The sequence below is a fragment of the Plodia interpunctella genome, chromosome Z, assembly GCF_027563975.2.
Source record: "Plodia interpunctella isolate USDA-ARS_2022_Savannah chromosome Z, ilPloInte3.2, whole genome shotgun sequence".
NCBI classification, from domain to species: Eukaryota; Metazoa; Arthropoda; class Insecta; order Lepidoptera; family Pyralidae; genus Plodia; species Plodia interpunctella.
This window is the reverse complement of record NC_071324.2, coordinates 8,065,682-8,090,770: the sequence shown is the minus strand read 5'-3', so window position 1 is coordinate 8,090,770 and position 25,089 is coordinate 8,065,682. Positions and strand designations below refer to the sequence as shown.

At 34.6% G+C, this 25,089-nt stretch overlaps 2 protein-coding genes across 4 annotated transcripts in view; one reads left to right on the top strand and one right to left on the bottom strand.

Moving 5' to 3' along the window:
• The window catches only part of LOC128683039 (neuronal PAS domain-containing protein 2-like), a 35,424-nt gene extending 22,773 nt beyond the window's left edge, over window positions 1-12,651 (top strand). For 2 of the 3 annotated variants that reach the window (XM_053768215.2, XM_053768214.2), the window contains 5 exons: window positions 2,820-3,051; window positions 6,347-6,597; window positions 6,820-7,630; window positions 7,931-8,016; window positions 8,397-12,651. In XM_053768215.2, the coding sequence (XP_053624190.1) occupies window positions 2,820-3,051; window positions 6,347-6,597; window positions 6,820-7,630; window positions 7,931-8,016; window positions 8,397-8,465 (1,449 nt within the window). In that variant the 3' untranslated portion in view covers window positions 8,466-12,651. Of the gene's footprint in view, window positions 1-2,819; window positions 3,052-6,346; window positions 6,598-6,819; window positions 7,631-7,930; window positions 8,017-8,209; window positions 8,286-8,396 lie in introns of all 3 variants that reach the window. The other variant, XR_008406248.2, reaches the window with a different exon arrangement.
• On the bottom strand, window positions 12,649-24,800 carry twz (tiwaz). Its single transcript, XM_053768216.1, has 5 exons — window positions 24,700-24,800; window positions 16,787-16,949; window positions 15,402-15,607; window positions 15,117-15,274; window positions 12,649-15,003 (listed from the first exon to the last, which is right to left on the bottom strand). The coding sequence occupies exons 2-4, from the start codon at window positions 16,945-16,947 to the stop codon at window positions 15,123-15,125; spliced, it is 519 nt and encodes a 172-aa protein (XP_053624191.1). The 5' UTR covers window positions 16,948-16,949; window positions 24,700-24,800; the 3' UTR covers window positions 12,649-15,003; window positions 15,117-15,122.
• Between the last annotated feature and the right edge of the window lie 289 nt (window positions 24,801-25,089).

Genomic DNA, 25,089 nt, shown 5'->3' with positions numbered 1-25,089 from the left:
ACTACCTACCTTTTCTCTAAACGTTTCGTCGTATTTTTGAACCCTCGTAACTTTGGTTTGGATAATGCCAGATAGTTAAAATTTTCAACATATAGTATCATGAGTACATTAATTAAATATACAAAGTATGAATATCGTAGCTAGTATACTTTAGATTTTATAGATGTCCAAAAACCTATAATTTTGTCACCGTCTCACTGATTGACGGCTTGGCCGTTTTGCTACCACGTAGATTTCATAGACATTCGTTATCTTATTTATAAAGTAACGAAACGGCCAATCTACACATTTCAACTAGAATATCTAGAATATAGTATGTGAAGTTAGGTCATATATATCAAGAATCTTGGCTCTACATGAGATCTGACCACTTTTTCATACATTTTGACGAAAGTGTAGAGTTTGTGAAGCAAACTAGACTCCTCTTCGCAACATTTTTACATGAAAATTTTTTTGGTGGGATAATAAAATTTAATCATTACCTAATGTTTATTTTTCATTAAAACATTATTGGCTAGATTCCAATCAGCCGAGATACCGAATTTTATACGGAACGATTGTCGTTCCGTATAAAATTCGGTAGATTGATTATGGTATTTTTTACTATATTTTTTATATGTACACAAGAATCTGAGCCTTTGTGTATAATAAGTCCCGTCCCGTTACACTACGTGTCTCCTTCCCATTTTCCGCTCTGACTCCTACTCCCGCATTTTGCAACACGTGCCGTCCCGTTTTCCATGACGTTTTACGTCACGGTTTTTTATTAACCACAAACATAAAATTTTTTTGTATTTACTATTACTGTTATTTGCTACAAAAAGTAAGTGTGCCAATTTTCAACTTTTTATCTTGAAAATTGTATTAAGTCCCATACAATCTTTCACCCCCCTTTTGAAGGGGTTGAGGGTTAATTTTCAGAAAAATCTGAAACACTTGTGTGTTCAGATTTTTCTGAAAATTAACCCTCTTGATTTTGGTTGTTTACAACAAAGTAATGTACAAGCATTACTTTGTTGTAAATAACCAAAATCCAATTTTTCAAGTCACTAACTTCAACGGTGCAACGGTCACGAACTTTCATATTTACAGTTTTTCACCCTTTTCACCCCCTTCTGAGTAGAATTTCCAAAAATCCTCTCTTAGTACTCACCTACATGCCAAATTTCAGCTTCCCGCTCAGCAGTTTCGGGTGTACGTTGTCTATCAATCTGTCAGTCAGACACTCAATAACGAAAGAGTTTTATATACTTATATATTGATACATACTGCCCACAATGCGGCCACCCTCTTCTGTTATCATCTCTCATTATCCAAAGGTTGGCTGGAAGAGATTGCTTAGCAATAAGCCCACCATATGTATGCACAATTGTATTATTTTGTACTAATATTGTTTTTATGGGCAATACTATATTGTAAATAGAGTTTTAATAAAGAATTAAATAAAGTAGACAAAGTTGTTCTGACACTGATAACAAATTTTGTATGAATACAACGAAAATAAACAAAATTACCTTGTGCACGACATAAGTATCAAGTAATAAAATAAATTAAAGTACTTCAAATCATTCGGCGTGCGTATTTATTAATTTCACGATATTTCAGTGCTGTAAAGGACTAAATTTATCTTCGTGAAATTCTCTTGATGATAAAATACTCTCAATACTTATAGTTACTCTATAGTTTTAATCATAAGGATTATTATGCTTGTATAATAATAATTGGAAAGATGCACTTTTTAATTTACAATATATTTTTACATATAAAATGCCTCATAGATAATTAATTATAAAATATAGATATTATTGTGTCGCGGACATTTTTATGGATCTACCAAAAACTTATATTTTTGTAGTACATTGCGTATATGTATGTATAAAGCAACGAACGTAAAGATTTTCGTTAGCGCTTTTTTTTTCGGATTACTTTATAAATGTTGATTGATCTGGCTGAATACTAATTTACTTCATTCAAAGCAAAAATGCCTGTACCCGGTTATATAAGCCGCTTGAAATTTGGTATAACCCGATTATACCAAATTTCAAGCAAGTCAGTCCTAGTAGATTTCAAGTGATGCGCGTTCAGACAGACAGACCGACAAAAATTTCCAAAACTATATTTTCGTCATCTATATCAGTAACTAAGTATACTCCATGAAGAATTTAAAAAAATCCAATGTACAAGTTTGGCCTTTCTTCAATTTTATTATATGTATTGATAATGAGAAAATCAATATCAAGAAAATCAACCAACCAATCCGACTATATATATTTCGCTTAGATCAGAGAGAAAAGTACCTAGTACTACTATGGTAAGGTAGGTACCTACCTACCTATTATGCGTGTTGCAAATTCTCAAATCAATGTACTAAAATATGCGTAAATGCAACAAGAAGTTGGTTTGCTACGCACGGTTACCTGGGTGTCGTCAGCAACGCGACGCTAATATGCATTGACGTACCTATGTGCAACACTATGCAGCGTTGCACTCTCTGATCATGACATAACATCTAGAAATTTTTATTTTCGATACTGTAAATAGAACGGACTATACGAACGGATATATAGATGCACCTAAGTTATTAAACAACATTTAGGTAATAAAAAGCAATAATATGATGAGTAAAAAAATCCTTTTATCATACCTACTGGAAACGTATTAAATTGACTGAGATCTACATTACATACAAGGATGATAACATTAGTTGCGCCAATTTTAAAATACCTAACTTCAATAATTAAAAGTAATATGAGTTGAATCGATAGCAAAGAAACTTGATTACTAGTATTCATATGATAGATATTTCTCCACATTTTCAGGTGTTTGTAGGCGTAGTGCGTCCAACAACGGAAACTTTCCACACAGAAAGTGCCATGGAGACCTTCCGTATGGAGTACCGCACCAGACACTGCATCGACGGCCAGATCATCCAAACGGAACACCGTATCGGCCTGGTCACCGGCTACATGACAGATGAAGTCAATGGGGTCAATGCTCTCAACTTCATGCACAAGGATGACGTCCGATGGGTCATCATTGCCCTCAGAGAAAGTAAGGCATTTCTGAATATTGTAATTATTTATCAAACTGATGTAATTAAATTTTCTTGTTTCATGCAGCTTGCAATAAACTTTTTAATTTTTCTTTTTTTTCCTCCATTAAACTTTTAACAATGTATGTACTTACCTATAGGTAAGTAGCTATGTTTGTTCGGCTGGAATCTTGTTACTCGATTTTGAAGCAGATTCAACTGAAAATTGTAAATTTGTTTTAGATGTGATGATATCTATATATGTTTGCTCTCTGGCGACAATGAAAGTTTGCACGTATTTTGCGTTATATTCAGGGGCAGAAAACATGATCCACCATCGAACTAACTTCATACTACAAGGTGATCGGGCTTACCTCCAGATTTACTAAAAAAAAAAGTGATTTTGCGTACTAATTGCTTTTGACAAGGTGATATTCATAAGCTTTGTTTACACAAAACCACTCGTGTCATATATTATTGGTCGTAAAGTTATCTTGGTATCCGAAAGAAGAACGTGCGCTCGTATGCTTTTGTTATAATGCAGTTTTTATTGCGATATGTGTTTTTCTATATTGTTTTGTTGCGTGCTTAAGCGAATTTTCTAGATAAGTTAATTAAGTAATCATATTATGTTATCATCGAACGAGGTCGAAGTTATAATTGCATAGCTCTAGGATATAAATGCCTAATAATGCTTTCACATTGCAATTTTAAAACGAAATATAAATAAGTACCTATGTATGTGATATGATTTATGCCGGCTTCATATCGAACAGTATGCCCAATTTTTGCCGACCATTTCGGTTTTTTTCATTGCTTTAAATAAAAGCACTCATACTAACTACGCAATTTTACGCCTTCGCATCGGCATGTGTCTGAGTTTTGCAACAGTGTGGAACTGGCATTAAAGATCTACTCCTTTTTTGTTAAAAAAAGTGCTGAAGTTTGTGTGTGAAAAAGTGACTACTCTAACGATCAATGAAATATTTCCACAAGTTTTCTCTGGTCGTGTTTACTGATGAAAGAACGAGCTACAATATATAGCTATTTACCTGTACCTTCATTATTCCCTAGTGACTTAGTGGGCTATATTATATTTCGCTATTCCTAGGGGAGTGAAGCCCTGGCACGCACTATACTAGTTACAGTATTATGTATATAAGTATTTATTCTAACCACCAGCGGCGTTCATCATAATGGGCAACGGACTAACGAACCGTTAGTCCGATTTTGATGAAATTTAAAAGGTATGTAGGATCAGTCGATGGAATTTTTTAAATAATGGTTTTTAGTAGATCAATAAAAGTCTGCGACACTATACATCTATCTTTTATAATTAAGTAACTATAAGGCGTTTTATATGTAAAAAGATAATGTAAATTAAAAGGTAAATTTTGACAATTATTACTACACAAGCATATTAATCCTTAAAAAGTTATTTCATCATCAAGATAATTACATGAAGATAAATTTTGTTCTTTACAGCACATAAATTGAATGAATAGATTCTGAAATATCGTGGAATTAAAAAATACGCACGCCAAATTATTTTATGTAGGTAGGTACCTATATACTGTTGAACACAGCACGCGCAGCCGTGTGAAGTCAAAAGACTGTAACTTTTGTGTTTTGATATTTTTGACATATTATATTACATTATATGTAAAAAAAATGAAAAAAAATGTTGTATTCGCGAGGTCTACGTTAGCGGCTAACGACTAGTTTTAACTGTAGGTAGACAAGTAAAACCCTGATAAAACTACTTTGTGAGTGTACTCAGGGATAGCTGGTATTTTGCATCTATCAAAGGCTTTTAATTCCAATAATGTCAATTTTCATGATTGATCAAGATTACAAGCACACCTTGCATGTGTAATTTAATAAGGTAGTTGCATTTTTGCATTTAGCTTATGTCATGCACCATGATATACATAGGTTGATTGGTACACTGGCACGCTATTGAAATGTCACTCCAATCATCCGACACAATATTGTCTATTTAAATATTATCTGGATGTGATCGAACCTCGTCAGGGTTTTGCTCAAAAATTTTCCTGTTATTTTTCTTCGACGAGACTCAAAATAACGCATGCAAACTACTCATGACTTCCCTACACTACAGTCTAGCAAGTTAAATACTACTTTAGTAATAATATAAAGATATTTTATTGCATTTGTCAGTTGATTATTAGAATTATAGGTAATTATTAGGATATCAGCAAAAATATCTTCCAATATCTGAACATAGAATGCCACAACCGAGACAAATCGATCAATAGACAAAAACTACAGATCTCAACTATGTCGATGTTATCGCTTGCACATATAATTAGATATTACCTACTAAGTGATGCCACTTGTTTACCCGCACATCTGCCACGCTATCTATAAATTGTTATTACTTTAGATAACCACTTTCTAATTTTCCATTGGCCCGTTTAACGACAGGGTGTCTCACCAGAACTGATACTATCAGTCTGAGACACTTCTTTGTAATCATTCAAATGAATAGTCAATATTCTAAATAGTCTCAGTTGTCAACCGCTGCACCGAGGTCATCTATTTGTCGTATAGTCACTTTCTTGGCGTCTGAAAGACGTTAAGAACGTTATTAAGTTTAAGCTTTTAAGTTATTACGTGAAATGAAACCAAGGAGCAATATATGTAATCAAGTGTGTAACATATAATCGTATACTTATAATCATATACTTTAATGAACTAGAGTACAGATCCTCACAAAATACTTAGGTACCTAGAAATTTCATACTTACATTAGAAATATTTTGAGGAAAAAATTCAATAAACCTTTCAGACATAATTATTGTGTGCCGTTCTTTTAACTTTTCGAGTGAAGAAAATTTCTATTATATACAATGTTGCAGGAAACACAAGCAGATGTTTGTTTGCACAGCGAATTATATTTCCCCCGCATTCGCAACTGGCTATACTATACAACTAACTAGATTAGAGTTTACGAACTACTAATTAGAAATAGATTTGTCTTCAACATTTGATTTGTTTCTAACATTGCATCGACTCATACAGTGAGCATATCTTGTCCGACAATAAATTTGATATTCTGTGTTATCACTGTTTGTGTTTGTTTCATCTTCTACAACATTTATTTGTTATATTTTTGGCCAAATGTAATTTGAGAAACCGAAGAAAACCGGAACTTAGAAATAATTTATGTAACGCGAAAGTTTAAAAGTAGTTAACAGAACCTGGACTCCGACGCTCAACGACTGATGAAGAACCTGGGAAAATACTCAAATGAGAGAGATACTATCCGATTATCGTTTGTTTTTATTACAGTGTACGACCAACACAGGCTATTTGGAGAATCGTGCTATCGCCTGATGACTAAGAACGGGCAGTTCATTTACATGAGGACCAGGGGTCGTCTAGATGTAGACCAAGACTCCAGGGCCGTTACAAGCTTTGTTTGCACTAATACTGTAGTGGAGGAACAGGAAGGCAAGCATTTGATCAAGCTGATGAAGAAAAAGTTTACCCTGCTAGTTAATAACAACGAAGATCCTCCCCAGGAAGATGAAGCAATAGAGGTACATAAATTAAATGTTTATTATCTTATTAAAAAAACAATAGGTAGTAAAATAAGAAGTTGTAAGTAATTTGTTTATTTCATAGAAATAGAACGTCATAGAGCGGCAACGCAGTTTGCGTCAAAAAAGAAATCACCCCGTCTTATCGTAGTAGGTCATCACTCTATATAAATAAATATAATATAATATTATTAAATTCAAATAAATATTTTTAATTTACAGAATACTAATAATCACACGTTACCAGTAGAAGACCCACGTCAGCTGGAGAAAGTGATTTTACATCTTGTCACTAACTTACCATCGCCGCAATCTGAAGACGACCCTCCCAGCGTGTCCCCTGATCGCCGGAATTCCCCCTCTCCGCGACTCTCCATCATACCGCCTCCGAAGAAACGCATAGTCAGTGCCATTGAGAAAATATACAGTGTTTTAAACACATTTTCCAAACCTCGGGAGGTCAAATCTCACTCAACCTCAATTGAAGAACTTAATAGCCTCAGCAGCTCTCCAGTTACTGAAACGTCTTCTAATACAACATTTAATATGTCTGACTCTCCTCTACCATTAGCTTTTACTCCGACAATGTACACTGGAACTACTTCGTCAAATCATTTTGCTAAATTGCCCACATTCAATAAAATATGTAAGCGGGAGCAACCGAACAATGATTCTGGAAACCAGCCATATTTTCACAGTGTGGGCAACAATACCGCTTACCAATTATCTGGAAACTCTGCCGTGAGTGCTATAACGGCACCAATGTCATTTTACAAAAATCCCGAATCGAACGTAGTCCAAAATGATTCAAAGTACCAATTTCTTAATTCACAACAGAAAGATGAAAAAAATCAGCTGATAGATTCTCAACAGACCAGCATTGTGACTACTGGTTTAAAACGACAGAGAGACTGTAAAGATGGCGATGTAGCCTTTAAAAAGAAAAATGTCGAAACATCGCAGTTAGAAAATGACACTTATCGAGCTTTAGGTCAAGAGGCTCCATCCTTCGACACTTTCTTTGACGAAGAATGTAAGTCAAAATTTAATTTTAAATTAAAAAAATGATGCTTATCCTTCCAAATAACTTACTTGTTTCTTTATATTAGTAAAGTAGTTATTTGAATAGCAGAGTTTTTATATGCATATTTGGTTAAATGTTTGTCACTTTAATAATACTAATAAATTTACACTTCAATTTTCCACCTGGCAGAATACTCTTAAAGTATATATAGTGTACACTTTTGCTTAATTTAGGGCATTCTGACGCCACGGAGAATATTAAATAAATTATCGAAGGAATATGCATTAAGTACATTTAATTTATTTTCAGTGCTTAACACATCGTTCTCACAGATCGATAGTGCGATAGATTCCCTGGAGCAGACTATTATAGATCCTTCTTTCCCAGATTTATTGGTAAGCTGATTTTTTAATCTTTCGACTGTCTCTTGAAAATACTATGAGTAGTCATAGTCCCACAAGAATTCAATTTAGAGCCCATTATTCGCTCTAACATTCGTATTTAAATTAATACACGGATTTGAATAATGCACAAAACAGTCGTTTGAGTCACACAAAGTTAAGTGACAGCATTCGATTTTTATTTCAGAAACAGCATTAGAGAGAGACGTGTAGGAAAATATGGAGATTTTCCAGCAGTGAGACACACAACTATAATCTAAAAGGCTAGTTTAAAAATAAAGATTTCATTGGACACCACAATAATAGTTACATTAATAGCTTTATATAATAATTATATAGCTATTTCGCTTGCAATAATAACAGTGTATTTGCAGATCTCGAAGGAGGTGCAAGACATACTTGGTGCCATCGACGACGGCCCCAATGACGACCACGTCACCTAAACAACCATGACCCCCCTTTGGTCCTGTCTTTTGTGCTCCATTACATATATAAAACGACAAAGCGTTTCCTACTAGCTAACAGCTCTTTGATGGAAATCGCAATGTTGTCATCCAGAGATCTCTATTTATTTTAAATTATATAATCAAAAATAGTTAATAAGCATATTGTAAGTCACGTCAACCAGCCTTTTCTGATTATCTAAATTGCGGGTTTATTGTAGTCACTAGCATATTATTTAGTAAAGTATGTGTGTCAGTGATTCCTGATTTTATAAATACATTTTTGGTATACATATATAACTTATTGATTTAGACCCGTTTTCGTTGTTTGTTATTTAAATCATTTCCCATTCTTGACTCACCACATTGCATTGTTATATAATTTAAGCTTGTTTAAAATAATTTTAGTGGAGGTAGTTAGGCGCTATGTTAATCAATATTATTAGCTTGAATGAGTTATGTAGATGTACCTATCATTAAATGTTATCAATTTACATAACCATAAAAATGTTATATGAGCTGCCATACGCGTTTTGTATTTGGTAAGAATGTCATAAAATCATGCACTTAAAAGCTTTTTGTCCATAATATTAGAAGCCCATATTATCGATGTTTCATCATGAGTAGAAGATTATGAAGTAAGTGCGTGAAATGTCGATATTTTTATGATGACAGCCTAGTCAGAATTATTACATTTTGTATATATATATAATCCCCTTCAGATCAAATATGTATGAATTAAAACTTGTTTATTTTAGTAATTTTTTCATTATTTTCATTTATAATATTTCAATGTGAATGTTTAATATATTAGTTATTTTATATTCAGATGTATGTAAGACTGAATATTGTTATAATGATTGATCATAGGTTAGATTATTCTTAAGTATCTAGTTAATTCAGCATTTGTAGGTTTGATATTTGAGGTTTTCTGTTAATCTAATTGTAACAACTCGTAACTACTTAGGTTATAATCAAATCCAAAATGATATCATTATATTGATGTTACTCTATAATATTATTAAAAATATATATGTGTCAGAGAGTTGTCTATTCCCTATAATAATGCCATTTAAAAACGAAGTGTCTGTAATGTTATATAGATAGATACATTTCCACGACCTAATCCATATTTATTATAGATGTTAGAGGTTGTCTATCTGTCTGTCTATCACGCTTTTATGCCTCAACATTTGGCCGATTGTGATGAAACTTGGAACAGATATAGTTAATGTTCCGTGGATAAATACAAGCTACCATGGACACAGCTGTGGGTAACATTTACGTAGGTCCTTTTGTATAATTTAATTTTGATTTATAATGAATTTAATTCAAAATGCACTTATATATACGAGATGTAAAGTTCATTATAATGGAGATGCCTACCGAGTATCTCATTTATTTTTATTTCTCATACGAGTTACCCGAATCTAGAGACAAGTAACAAATGCTCAAAATCACAAATTAGTTGTAGGGTGTCTGTCAATGTTATATTTGTAACACTCTGCCTATATTTTTCTATCCGTAAAATCTATTACAATGAGTACCTGGATAATAACATAAGTAGTTATTAACAGATAATTTAAAAACATGATTCCTTTTGAATTTCAGAATACAAACCCATGAATTTCAGAATACAATTACAATTTTTATTCTAAGTACCTTAGTATACTTATTAGATGTTTACGAAGTAGGACTTATAGCATGCCTAATATTAGAATCTTCTTCAGTGTTTAATATGAAAGTCGCTCGTAGGCTAAATAAAAATCTTAGAAACATATTATTCTATGTGCATGTGCAGTTATATAATTATTTAGTGTAGGTATGTATATAGATATCTTTGTCATTACCCACATTTAGAAGGCGTTTAAGAACGTTTAACTGGCTGCGTACTAAAATGTGTAAAATGTACATTCTCTTGGAGCATGCATTCATTTTGGAGCCCGGCTCCATTGCACTCCGTCGTCCTCCATTGCATTGACGTCACAGGTTGACGTCCAACGACACAACGCAGAAAGTGAATGGAGCTTTGACGTTAGTCTACGCATGGTAGTCAAACAATTAGGACGTGGCAAACATCCCTATTTCTATGCCAGTTTATAGATTTATTAATAACTAGCTTTTGCCCGCGGCTTCGCCCGCGTGAATTTCATAACAAAATCGACGTTTTACGTCCCGGTTTATTATTAACCACAAACGTAAATATTTTTTTTTGTATTTACTATTACTATTATTTACTACAAAAAATAAGTGTGCCAATTTTCAGCTTTTTATCTTGAAAATTGTATTAATGCCCCTTTTGAAGAGGTTGAGGGTTTAATTTTCAGAAAAATCTGAAACACGTGTTCATTACTTTATTGTAAACAAGCAAAATCGAAATTTTCAAATCACTAACTTCAATAGTGTGGACCTTTCATATTTACAGTTTGTCACCCCTTTCACCCATCTCGGAGAATTTCCAAAAATCCTCTCTTAGTGCTCACCTACAATATATATACATTATGTTTGAGCGAAACCATAGCGCGTTTTAAAAGTCTTGGTGGCGCCATCTATTATCTTTATGTTCAAAACTACAATATAACAAAATTAAATTGAAAATTGATACCTTCTAATTATATCTATATTAGACTATCAGAAGTTTGTTTACATTCTGTTTACACCTTACTACAAAATTTTAAAGTAAATCGTCTCCGTGGATTGTTATTTTAATTTTCCTACAGGCCTCCTTATTTTCCATCGTCTATAAGATGTTAACCCGGGATTCCGAGGAAATTTTAATTCATAATTAGTTCTTCAATTATCCTACGGGAACCTGACTATTTACCGGGATGAAATGTATCTAACTAAGATGTTAACCCGGTATATTACGTACCTACATACCAAATTTACAGACAGACAGACTGACAAAAATCTCTAAAACTATATTTTCGCCATCTATATCAACTAAGTATATTCCATAAAGAATTTAAAAAATATATCCAATTTACAAATTTGGCCTTTCTTCAATTTTAATATACGTATTGATGATGATACCGAGATACGCTTCTCTTTTGATCCCCGTTCAAATTACTTATTAAATACGATAGAACGTTTGAAATATATTTTACTTTAATATTTACTCTGCTAATGTGCAACAAAAACTACGCAATATGATTTGATCCGAACAAAAACCAATATTTTTATATACGTAGCATAACGTCACTAAAAAAATTCTCAATAATTTCAGTACCTTCTTGAATCTTTATGTCTATTGCTATTTATTTATTGTTTTTAGAAGACATTTTCCAACCTAAATCTCCTTTTTATGTATATTTTTATTCCTGAATGAAATTCGTAGTACTTACTTAGGTACTAATTAAAATAATAGATATGTAATTACGCCAAATCGATTTTTACATTCTTTTATTTTCCATTAAATGTTAAGCCTTTATATTCAATTAAATTTTAATTTTTATAAACACAGAAAAACAAAAAATAGGTACTGTGATCAATGATCATGTATTGGCTTGAGGGGTCGTTCATTAATCACGTGTGGCTTGAAAGAAGGGGAGGGGGTGTAGTAAAATATCACGTGTATTTATTATATCGTCAAATGCGCGATTTCTAAACCGAAAAGCTTTGAAGTATGTGTGATACTATCATTATGTAATTTATTACCGTATTTAAACATAATCTTTTTAAAAATAACATTATTTGTAGGTATTAAAAATACATGTGATTTTGAATGGGGGGGGTGTTTTAAGGGGGGTTAAAAATGTTAAAAAACATCACGTGATAAACTGAGGCCCCTTAGCAATTATTATCAAAAATATTTTACTTTAGACAACTTTTTATTGTGTATATGCAACGGCCAACCCCGAACCCTGTGGCTTGTTAGCTGTAGCCGGATTTAGCCAGCTAGACCTAGGTGCAGTAGGTCTCCACTGATCAGACCTAGGTGTAGCCGGCTTATGTTCGGCTAGACTTTTACCAAGACCTAGATGTAGCCGAATTTCGGGGTGTATCCGTAAATGTTTATATCACCAAAAACATTACGAGCAAGCGAAATAAATTTGCAATATTTTTGACATAATATGGTTCCCCATATTATATCTTTGAAAATAGACCTTGCGTCTTTCTGCAATCTTAACGCGTTTTGTAAAGCATTATGTGGGTTGATGTAGAAATAAATGTTATTCGTCAGTAAGTATTACTGTTTTATTGAACACCAAAACATTTAAATGACGACATACATTTGATTTCCATTAATCTGTGGAATCAATACACAGCTAACATTTATTATAATCATGAAAGTATCTGAAAGTCGTTGTATGAAAAATTATAATGTGAATGATGCTATTTTCCAAGTATTTTTCATGAGAAAAATAAGTAACCTATTTCTATGGAATGTCTTTTATATCACTTTTATAATTTTTCTTACGACATAAATGCAATTTAGGCCACTTTTATTACGTTCATAACATTATCTACTTATAAGTAGGTAAAATGTCAATTTTCACAAAATACATCCACCCTGAATTTAGTGTTATTTCCTTTCGACACGACCGGTAATTGAGACATTCGAAATTAAAATCATCGACTCTGCTTTCCAGCGAATCAAATAGGTTGAATATCGTATTCTTGACAAGGGTATTTTAATGTGTTTTTTATTAACCTGTCCAGTTGTCTCAAGTTCCCAAAGGCCTACCTTCCTTTTTAGTTTTCTACAAACCTCTGACGAGCAGCCTGTTTTCGGTTCTTTAGAAACCATCAGTAGGTATATATCATCCCATCATCTATTTCTAATATGAATTACAATTTCAAAAGTAAAGTCTATCCGTAAAATCTATTACATTGAGTACCTGGATAACAACACAAGTAGTTATTAACAGATAATTTAAAAACATGATCCCTTTTGATGAATTTCAGAATACAATTACAATTTTTATTCTAAGTAGGTGCCTTAGTTTACTTATTAGGTGTTTACAAAGTAGGACTTATAGCATGCCTAATATTAGAATCTTCTTCAATGTTTATAATATCAAAGTCGATCGTAGGCTAGATAAAAATCTTAGAAAAGGTAAGATTCAAACATTACATTTACATTGCTTTCTCCTGTTAACACACTACATTCGTTACATTCTTCAGTTCTTCTTTTTCGCGTTCTTCATTGCTTCCAAGGTCCTGTTCGTGCAAGTGCAAGGAGATTCTTCTCTCAATCATTAAATAAATTCCGAGAGGGTGGATTTTCTATAAAATTGAACATACAGGATGGCCAATTTCCTCGTTCCAGGTTTAAACTCTCCCTACCGTTTATAAAAGACTTACAATTATTAAATCACAGACAAAGGAATATAATGTCTTTTGATATTCTGCCGATTTACTTTGTAATTCGAACTGCTCCATGTCCATTACAGTCGCCACACGTAGCTTACACTATGATGATAATTTAATATCACTTTACATTTTCAATTAACAATGACCTACCCCTTTTTGCTACAAAATTTATTCTTACAAAAGTAATATTACAAATTATTATAAATACAATGTAACCCCTTAAGGTTCACATTCCATATAAAAACATTCACTTCATTTCACTACAACCCACTCAGCCACAAGCCTCTATACCATTCTAAACGTTTTATTACCTATAGGTGTATTTAAATCTTAATAATAAAAATTAACAAAATATTGAGATTTAGTTAAGAACCAACGCGTTTAAGCCTGGCACATCCTGTACGGTACCAATATAAGATTTATTTGACTATGCAGGTTTCTAAACTAACAAAACAATCATTACGGGTAGTTGCCAAAAAGAAAGTGCGATTAGACACTAAATAAATATATTATTGTCTAATCGAACCAAAAACAAAAAAAGAATAAATTGAAGAAGTTTGAAATGGTTTTTTATTCCTTACTAAGTGACGTCCAAGGAGGTATAAAAATCAAGTCGATTATAGATACATTCAATCATAATTCAGCGTTTTTACTAAAAAAAAATCAAGTGCTAAGGATTTTTTTAAGGGCATCTACCCTCAATAATTTTGTTTACTCTATCAAATAAACTATTAACTATTTGAAACAACTAATTACAGAAACATTAATATTGAAACGGCAAAAATCTACGACAACATCTATCCACTACGGATAAATAAATCAATGGCCAGTGGAACATCGACAGCGAAAACCAAATTTTATTTGCAATAACTACCTATTATAATAAGTAAATAAAACAAGTACTGAATTTTTTTTCAAATTTTGACCAATTTTAACCATCTTCTGATATTCGATAAGAAATTTTAAACGGTTTTATTTTAGTAATTTCATTATCACACCAAAGCACCAAATGATGCTTCCATAACAAGATTTCCCTTTTCATCTCAAAATTAGCTTGTACCAAATTAACATTGAAGCATGTAGCCAGTATATTTTTAATTAACATATTCAAATAACATTATTTTGACGTACTTAATAAATAAAATGAGGGCCATTGATTTCATTGACACGCTTAATAGCGTTTCTTGGCTGGGGGTCCACGGCAAGAACGACGCGGACGGCCCTGAAAATAAAAATAAAAATCTGTCACAAATACCACCATTTTACAACGAGTTCCAGATCCAGATGCCAAAGAAACCTTTCCGGTCTTTTTTATTATACCTCATTTCATACTACCTCATTTCAAGACCACTCGTCCTGCCGATCGATGTCCCTCTTCTTAAACAACAGCACAGTCTCTGCCTTCAGCCTCTCGGTAGAGGCACTGATCCACTTGACACTCGAGTCCTCCACATCAGCAATTTGCTTGTAATCGCCCAGCTCGCTAATCATGTCTGAAATATATTTAAAAATTCAGACGAATAATTTATTTCGGTAATAATGAACATTGTCTCTTTTGATGACTTGCTAAGTATACCACCGACAGGCGAAGTTTATTCCGAAACCCAGTATAAAACTTACTCTCCAGTTCAAAGAAAGTGGCTTCTTGCAGCAGCAAATTGACCTCGTTAAAGTCGCTTGGTAATAGCAACTTCCTATTGCGCAGATAGTTCAAGATGTGGCGGAACATCGCGCCGTCGCGGTCGATGAAGTAGTGCTGCTTCAGGGTGTCCAGCACAATGGGGATCGTCCCGTTGAACATCTTTCCCAGGCGTGACTCAGGGTAGCTGTAAACAGACACAACTTGTCAAATCATTTCTCTCTTATCAACGCTTCTTTCTGTCGCGCGGCTGTCACGCCGCGAAGCTCGGGAGTTAACATAAAATAACTGCTTTCACCGTCTGACCTCAAACTTCATTGAAAATGCTGTCGCTGCCTATGGAACCTATTAGGTTTTGACTCGTGCTACATCCATGACAACCATTTTTCAAATGATTGTGATCTAGCTATTGGCATATTTCATTGTCATGAAACAAAAGAAATGTCATGACCCACGGTGCACCACGGGCAAGAAAGACCCAAATAGATAAACCACGACCGAACGAAGGTCGGATCGAGTCTCTTGTAAATAAATCAATATTCCGGTGAAGGAAATCATCGTGAGAAAACCTGCACACTGGTTGTATTAACTTGTGTGTGAAATGGAGAAGGCAATGGCAAACCACTCCATTAATAATACCAAGAAAGTTGTTATGTGTGTTTAATTCCACGTAATGACCACGACACTCAGCCATGAGGAATACGACTATGAAATGATTATAATGATTGTGACGTTGCGTACCCTAAAACTAATTAAAGCTAGAAGTAATGCTCCTTCAAAGTCAATCAAGATTCAAACGGCATTTCTCATTTCACTTATTCGATGCTCTGGAGTAAGTCGCAAATACATCGAAGCTATATTTTTATTGCAGAGAAAACGTAACGGTTGCGTGAGATAACACGAGGTGTGCAATTGGCAAGAAATATATTTTCATGCCCTCGCGCGAGTTGATTAAAAGCGCGGGCCCTGGGGGTTGTGGCCGTATGAGGGGGCGGCGCCGGGGTGGGCGCCGTGGCTTGCCCGCAGCGCCCGCGGCGATGACGCCGCCAGCTTCGCTACGGTATAACATGCTCAGCACAGATAAAACGAACTTATTTACAATCATAGTACGTGCATTATACCATTTATATAGTTACACAAGCATGAGCTTTATAAGTTCAAAATTCCTAGCACGAACCCAAACGCGCGACGTGTGGATGATGACTAGAAGAGATATTACTATTTGAAAAGGTTTAGTTAATATGGTTCACATAGCAACACCCGAATTCAGATTTTCTTATTGAATCCTTTGTCACTGTTCGAATTAAGATGTCGGAGAAAGTCATTTTAGTTTTCAGATATAATTTCATGATACAGCGTCACTTACGCGTTCAGAGTCTCAAGCGAAGAAGTGTAGATGGTGCCTCCCACGTCGATATGGACCGGGGCATTATCCTTCGTGGTGGGAGCCACCCGGGGAATCCCTGGTATCGGCTTTTTATCCTTCAAGCCTTCAGGCTGAGGACTACCGGACTTTCCCGGCAACATGTCTGAAAAGTTAAGGACAAAGATAAACTTATAAAATCTTTAAAGAAATTAGCCAAAAATAATTGACAAATCGGCACGTTTATTGATGCGGTCTGCTGTGGGAGTCCACAGCAGACCGCATTAATAAACGTTTAAATTTAACAAAATGTTTAATTCTACTTTTAACTTAACTAATACCAAAGCCTCTCGTGACATATTTGAGTTGAATACTTTTCAAGTACCCATGGAAACAATTTGTAATATCAGTTGCAACAGCAACGTGTATAGAAATGTGAAGTGCAGTTATGACGTGAGATCGGGTCCAGACGTGGCAAGTCGTGGGATCCTCAGCGGACTACGGGCGGCGTGGGGTAGTGTTATCCACAGCCTCGTTCACGCTCCCACGATTGCGACTTATTATTCCAAATTCCACTGACAAGTTCAACCATTTGTAAAATTCTGTACTTTAAAAAATAAACATGATTCATTTCAAGCACGCACACGCTTACAGGTTTCAAATTTATGTCAAATAGGTACTCGGTTGTCCGGTCTCTATCAGCGGTGAAGTTACAGTTAAATTCGTAAGAAAATTGCGATCATATGGTGGATGCCGCACATATTGGGATTTCACGAGAGAATCTCAGTTACCAGGTGACCTAAAATCATGAAATTTTGCATGAGCAATGTGCACTCACGACAATGTCAAAAAATTAATCTGAATATTGTAAAAATATTCATTGTGCATATAGTGGTGTGAGTGTCAAACTAGCATTTGATATAAACAAATAATTCTCGTTTTGATTTGTAACTTACTTCCAAAATCAAACTGAGATCGACCATAAAAAATTTCGTATTTGATTTTGTCGAAAATCGTGGCTTTCCTAAATAATTTACAAACGTTCGCATTATCATATATAATATTAAACCAACAAATCTGATTTGAAAAAGAAAATGCGTATGTCTGGTTAGATGGCTGCAGGGCGCCGGACTAAGTCCGACTTCAATTATTTTTTATCTCTTGAATGCATCTCCGCGCCGCGCCTGCTGGGACTATCTCCCTGGTTTCACACCTAAAGTCCTATTCATGTTTTGTAAAGAAAAGCATATTCATTTCCCCGACCACTGTTTCACAATGCTCGTAGGGCTCACCTTTCTAGGGCCGACTGCAATGAACGCAAGCACGGACGCACGTCATTTTGTGTATTTCAACATTTGGAGTTTTGGTGGGAATATAGATGGTATGTTTTCTTTCGATGCTATTTGCTTTAATGTTTACATTTATTATTTACTAGCTGATGCCCGCGACTTCATTCGCATGGTCGAACAGTTTTTGGTAAGGTCAAGGTAAGTTAAAATTATTAAAGAAATTTAATTGTACAAGTCATAGCTTAGGGATACCTATACATACAGAAGGTGCCTATCAGACTGAACAACTATATTTCCTATAGATAATTAAGACTCTTCTTCAGGTATTCCAGATTTTTATGCATCAACAGGAAATGCTTATCAGGCTGAACCACTTTTGTTAAGGCGTCATTTCTATTTTTCCTATAGTTTAGCTGTACCATCATTGTTCTCTATCAGGTGTTCCAGTTTTCAAAATCATTTATACCCTATATGTTGCCCAGGCTTAATAGCAAAAATACCAAAAAAGTTTCATTCAAATCCAGTATTCAATTTCAATAGATCCGGAGATTAGCGTGTACATACAGACATAAGTTTTTTCAAAATTCTTATTCTACTACTGTCTCTACATTCTCTACATGTCTTACAAATTATTTTTTTGGAATTATATTAAATGTTCCTACAGACACAACTTTTTTACTGTTTTATTAAATGTATTGATGATTGATTGATCGATTGATATTGAATATAGATTCGAATTTAAGTTAATTTTTAGATACTTACTGCCTCTCACAACGACAGTCTAACGAATATGTTTCTAAATTTTTAGCGTTGCGGTCCGCAGTTATTATTATTATCATCATATGTCATTACAAAAAGAACCTTATATATTGATTTCGTTTACATTTTTAAAAGTATTTTTTTTGTCATCATATGGCGGTAGTTAACCGTTTCAGAGCACTTGGTATTATTCGTGTCCCATGTCGTGTCCATGACGCGGATTGGTTAATTGCACCCGATTGATTATACACCCACTGCGTAAACATAATATACCTAATTAGGATATACATAGAAATATTATTTTATTAAACAATACATACTGCATTAAAAAAAAAAATTAACCGTCTTCCAAAGACAAAGTAATGGTGAACGGTGTCAATAACAGGAGTATGGGGTTACATATTGATAAGTTACGCATTTTGAGGTGCGCTTACACGAGGGCAATAAATGCTAGGCGAATGGACCGATCTGGAGCATATTAGTGGGGCAATATGGAGCAATTTCAATAAATTGCGGCAAGTATTTCGGCGATATTGTTTCTTTGCTCCAGACATTTCATAGTATCTCTCAATGTCGCGGATACGAATTGCCGAATATCCATTGGGCTTGGAAATTCCAGGCAATTTTTTATCTATCTCGATTGCACTTGTTTGTTTTGCGGCTCGCCGTCTTGGTTCCACGGGGAGAGCGAGAAGTCGGGTGGAAGTAGAATTCGCGAAGAACTTCTGCGATAGCTCTGCATACAGTGGGTACGAATAGTGCAATGCAACTATCAGAAATTCTAAACAGATTTACAGACATTAAACTTTTGTATGAATCCTCGGTTATCTAATCCAGAAATCGAAGTGTTAAAGCAAGTCTTGTTGATGCAGAAATTGGTTCTCTCTATTGGTCGTCTGTTTCGTAATTAATGGGCTATTCAAAAGTAATTCAAAGTCTATTCGTGACATTTTAGTAAAATTTTTGAATAATATATCATCTAATTATTTACACAATGAAAATTGCGGCCTCTTTGCCAAAAACGATCGCACCCAGATACGCCTATTCCTTTACTTTCTTTTTTGTTTTTGATTAATAATAAAAATGCGCTACAAGCCGCCGCAGCAAGAACGATGTTGTCCATAGCGAGCGATATAGAATTGCTCGTGTAGGATCTTGCCTAGTTAATCAAGTCGCGCCATATCGCTCAATATTGTATTGTAAAACATTAATGCTTGTTGCTGTTGCCGTAAATTTCTGGATGTAGTCGTGACGTCATAGTTGACGAGTATTGACTGGAATCGAGTAATTTTAGTTTCCCGTTAAGCACACCTTTATGTAAAGACATGGCACAGTCTTTTATTCAAGCAGTAGGTAGCACTATCTTACTATTCAATTTATTTAAAAAAATATATGTAGGTATTGTCATAATTTACGGACCACGAAATCATTGAACATACCTACATAAAATAGGTATATGTATTATATACACCTGAACAATAACCTCCTCGTTTTTTGGAAGACTTAAAAACGCTCAAACACATGTAATTGGATAGTAGTAGGGATAGGGAAATCTCAGTCATTTTATTTTGCAGTTCCGCAATAAGGAACTAGGTGCATTATCTAACTCTCCCACATTTTTCTTTCTTTCTTTACCTAACTTTTAAAACATGTTTGGTCAAAATGGATGAAAAAAACTGACTTTGGTAGTTTTTAATAAATCTATTTCACTGCTTTGAGACTGATTATGAAGGTTGTTGGCTGGTTATGTCATATTTTATTTTCGCATCTCATCTCCACTCGTCACACAGGACCAGGTCTGGTTTCATTATAACTGCGCCACGGGCTATTTGCCTCTGCGACAGGCGACGTCCCAAACGCCTCCCTAATCACGAGATTCTGCCCAAGGACATACCTACAAGGCCTACAAAATGACCATTTTGTTTTGTCACTAAAGGAAAAATGAAAATCCGAACGAACCTGTTCTTTATTTTTTCACTGACTCAGTACAAGGGAACTATTTATAAATATTTTATGACCTGCCTATATATAAGTATTAAGTAAGTAATGTTTTAGTCTATTCAATTTAGGTACATTTTTCTGAATTAATTCATAAACAAATACAAAATTTCATCCTGTGATTTCATCCCTCGATCGCGAAGAATCGAAAAAATGCATAAACAATGTGAGAGTAAAAGTACTTTTTTGTTTAAACATCTTTTAAAAGTATGTTGTGTCCTGTCAGATTCGCACATCACTAAGGCATTGTTACTATGAATTTGTATTTCATCCTAGTTGGGATTTTCCTAAGCAAGATGTGACACAAAATTATTCTTACAAAATTTTTTTTAATATTCTGATTTAACCCCAAAAAGTTTTTTCAATTTCATAGATATTACGTATTCTTTAACAAGAAAAAAATATAATACTGAAAACAGTTTGAAGTTAAAACTTGACTAGTATTATTCTGATCACGAGCTTTTATCTTTTTGACAATCTAGTAGAGCGGAGATTGAACTATAATTTTGATTGTAAACGTTAGAGGTTTAGAAAAATATTATAAGTATATGAAAATTATAGAAATCATAAGCTTATATAAAATTACTTCGCAGACAATGGCGCGGTGGCGAACACAATGTGAGGCCGCGAGCGGTGCCTCGGGGCAGCCCGCGCCCTTTCCGTTTTATCAATAGTTTATATTTGCGCCCTGGGCAACCCGATACTAAGGGGCCAGACACATTGGTCCAGATTTAAAAAACATATATTTTTGAAGTAAACTTCATTTTTATAAAACGTTTAGAAGTATTCTTAATTAGTTTGTATAATAATGACAATTAGGAATTTCCTGTTTAAAATTATTTTCTATTCCTGTGCCTATTATTGTGGCTTTCATATAGATATATGAAAGGAGCTTTTGAAAATTATTGTTGATATAAAAGTGACTTCACCCATTAGCGGCACCCCGCCGCACATTGTTATTCCGTACGGTAAATCTTAATTTCACCAAACTAATGCAAAAAAAAGTTTCATTGAAGGTCGAGGAAATTCCTCTAACTCCATAGCTGATGTTGATTTGAAACTGTATCCACGACCATATCCCAAAGTAATTTCAAAAATGTCACTGGCTCCTCTCATCACGTGTGCAACATGACTTTGATTTATCAAAGTCAATCGGATACCCAACTACCTAATATCTACAGATAATATAAGTACATATATCTTAGTCGAAATAGCATTAAACGATTGTATTTCTTGCCTCAAGTGATCCATAGCCCGCAGCGAGGCTGTGTCATGTTTACTTAATTATTTGCCCCGAGGCGTAAACGGTACAGTCGCGTTATGATGGCTGGAGTATAGATGCCAACAGGTTAAAAATTTGTCAAAGTAGATAAATCCAACGTTTGTTAAAATCATGCTATGGTCACATCTTTCATCTTATTTTCTCTTTAATGGAGATATTCCAAAAAATTTTGTTAACTTCAGGTCGGCTGCCTGGGATGATATAGGTCAAAGGACTTGCGTGTGATGCACTACATGACTACCAATAGGTAGTTTCCGGAATGTCGTTGAATACTATCCAGTTCCTACTAAAGCTTAAGGTCGATGTTACCTGTAAAATATAGGGCACAGAGCTGCGTTCATTGCACTTAGCAACCGGACGACGAGTTCTCAGTAAATCGCTCAATAATATCCAGGTCCTAAAGGTTACATTAGGTCGATGTTACGTAGGCTATATAGGTCACAGGACCTGCGTGCAATGCACTAATTTCCCGGAATTCTCGGAACATCGCTCAATACTATCTAGGTTCGTAAAAAGGCCAGCTAGTACAAGCTCTCAACGGCGCGGTGAATTTGCATAGTTAATACTAATCAAAATTGCATGCAAATGCATCGTTTAGGTAATAAATACAAAAGTTTGTAATAAAATATAATTAATAAATGATTATAATAAATAAATACAAAAGTTAATAAAGATAATACAGCGAATAAAAATAATTTTATTAAATAATGAATTCAATAATTTGATAAAGATTGGTAGTCCTCGGTCACTGAAGACATGTATAATATTAGATATATATTTAAAATAAGTCATAATAAAATTATTACAATTTCCCATAAAGATGTACTACCTATATATATCACACGGTTTATATATAGAAAACCGAACGAGTTCTGTTCTCGACGCCCGGGGCGGCGGCAGCGCCGCGCCCGGTGCCCCGCCGGCGGGCGCGCCGCAACCTCATGCGACGACGATATTAAGGCATATATAGTGCTTTGATACCGCAGGCGAATTCACTGGAGGGTCTCATCTACAGAACAATCATTTTGAAAATTATTCCGAAAAACCCTCCGGCGACTGAGTTGAGTCAGCCTCGACTTTATCAACGCCTCGGGCCAGGACACGATAGTGATGGGCGCGCATAAAGAATAAGACGGGCTTTAATGTTTAGAAAATTATGTGAGAAAATTGAATCAATGGGTGCCAGCGGAACGTTTTTACTAAACTTTCTTTGTTTTCCCATCAATCCTTCGGAAATAAGATTTCTATGAGACATGCGATACCTAATTATAGTTAAAGTGTAATGCTGAACACTAACGAAAATATTTTAATATTTTTTATTTTTTATTATCACAATGAAAATATAAGTTTACGAGCGCTTGAACGCGGTGTCTAGCGTCTTATTAGTGTGCAACATTTTTTTTAAAAGAAATCATTTTTTGTTAAGGAAAATTAACATTGTACCAGTACTTTACTCATTAAGATAACTAAATTAATTACTGCGTATGGTACAATAAACACTATATGACATCCCGCGGCGGAGTCAAAACGCTCGTGAAATTCACCCATATACTTCGTAGCAGCTCGTAATGCCAACTTCCTAAAATGCTCGCGAATTGATAACTTACACCATATTGCCCATTATCCTCATTTCCCATTATCCTAACTGCTTTATTCTATTACACTGTTGAGTTAATTTTTAGTTGTCATTATGCGAAGTTGGCATTTCCAGAAGTTGGCGTTTCAGGAAGATGGCATTCTGAACAATTGTCATTTCGAGCAGTTGGTATTTCGAGAAGTTGGCAATTCGCGAGCGGTTGGCATTTCATCAAACGTATTTTTCTTCCGGCAAATTATATTTCTTTTTGCATTCATGTTTTATGTTATGTTTAATATAGTATATTTAATAAATAAAAAATTGTTTTATGTCGAATGTAGAGCTAGCCATCGGGCTTACTGCGCCTGCGGCAAGCTACGAGGAATGTCGATTGTTCAAATGCCTCTTCTACTTTTTTATTGGGTTTATTTTATTCCTCAAACTTTTTATGCGTATCCATAGTAGTAAATAATAAAGCGCGGTACTTTGTTTCTTGTAACTTGTGAAAGTTCAAATATTTATGAAAAGCTTGCTGCTAACCAAATTCAAATTTTTGAAGTTTTCTTTGTCTTTAATATCACTGGTACCTCTTTGTTTCACCCCTTTGTTATTGGTAACCCTTTGTCATTGGTAAGTCTTTGTTCATTAAAGTGGTATTTAAATATTAGGACAAAAAAGGTTAAAGGATTAAGAGAACACGATCGAAAATGCGGCAATAATCAAATACTTTAGCAACGGAACGATTTACCGCTGAAATAGGTATGTTAAATCATTGTATCAAAATAACAATCAACGTATCAAAATAAATCACATTATCTATATTAATACAACAAATAAATATGCACATATTAAACTTAATGTTAACTTCTATAAAGTTCTGTTAAGATTAAACTTAAAGTTTTAAAAGTTCCTCAGGAAGACAAAAAGTACATCAATACAAATAGATTTTTTTTTTATTTTGGCTTTGCAGAAAGTTGTACATATTTAGATTTTCCTGAAAATAAGAACTTACCTTTCTCGCGGTGTTGTGGTTTTCCGACAGAAAAGTGTGGTGGGGGCTCTACAAACGGACAGGCACAACCGCTCGGAGCCGCAGCCGAACGGACACTTGCCGCTCGCCTCCTGGCTCCGGTCCTCGAACCCTGTTCCCGCGCCTCCCCCTGTACCACCCCCACTCAAATACACCCTCGCTGGCCCAACGCTGCTTTGCGCCCTTAGAAAAGTCTCAACAAGTTTGTTGAAGACCAAATCCTAGTACACCCTTTGAATTATATAAATAGTAAATCTTATGAATAAACAATGATGTGAACAATTTTTAAGAATGAAGACGTTTTTAGGTATTTAACAGTTCTTATCTTTAAAATGGCACCGTGGTGGCGACTAAGTAGTGTCTGAAAACTAT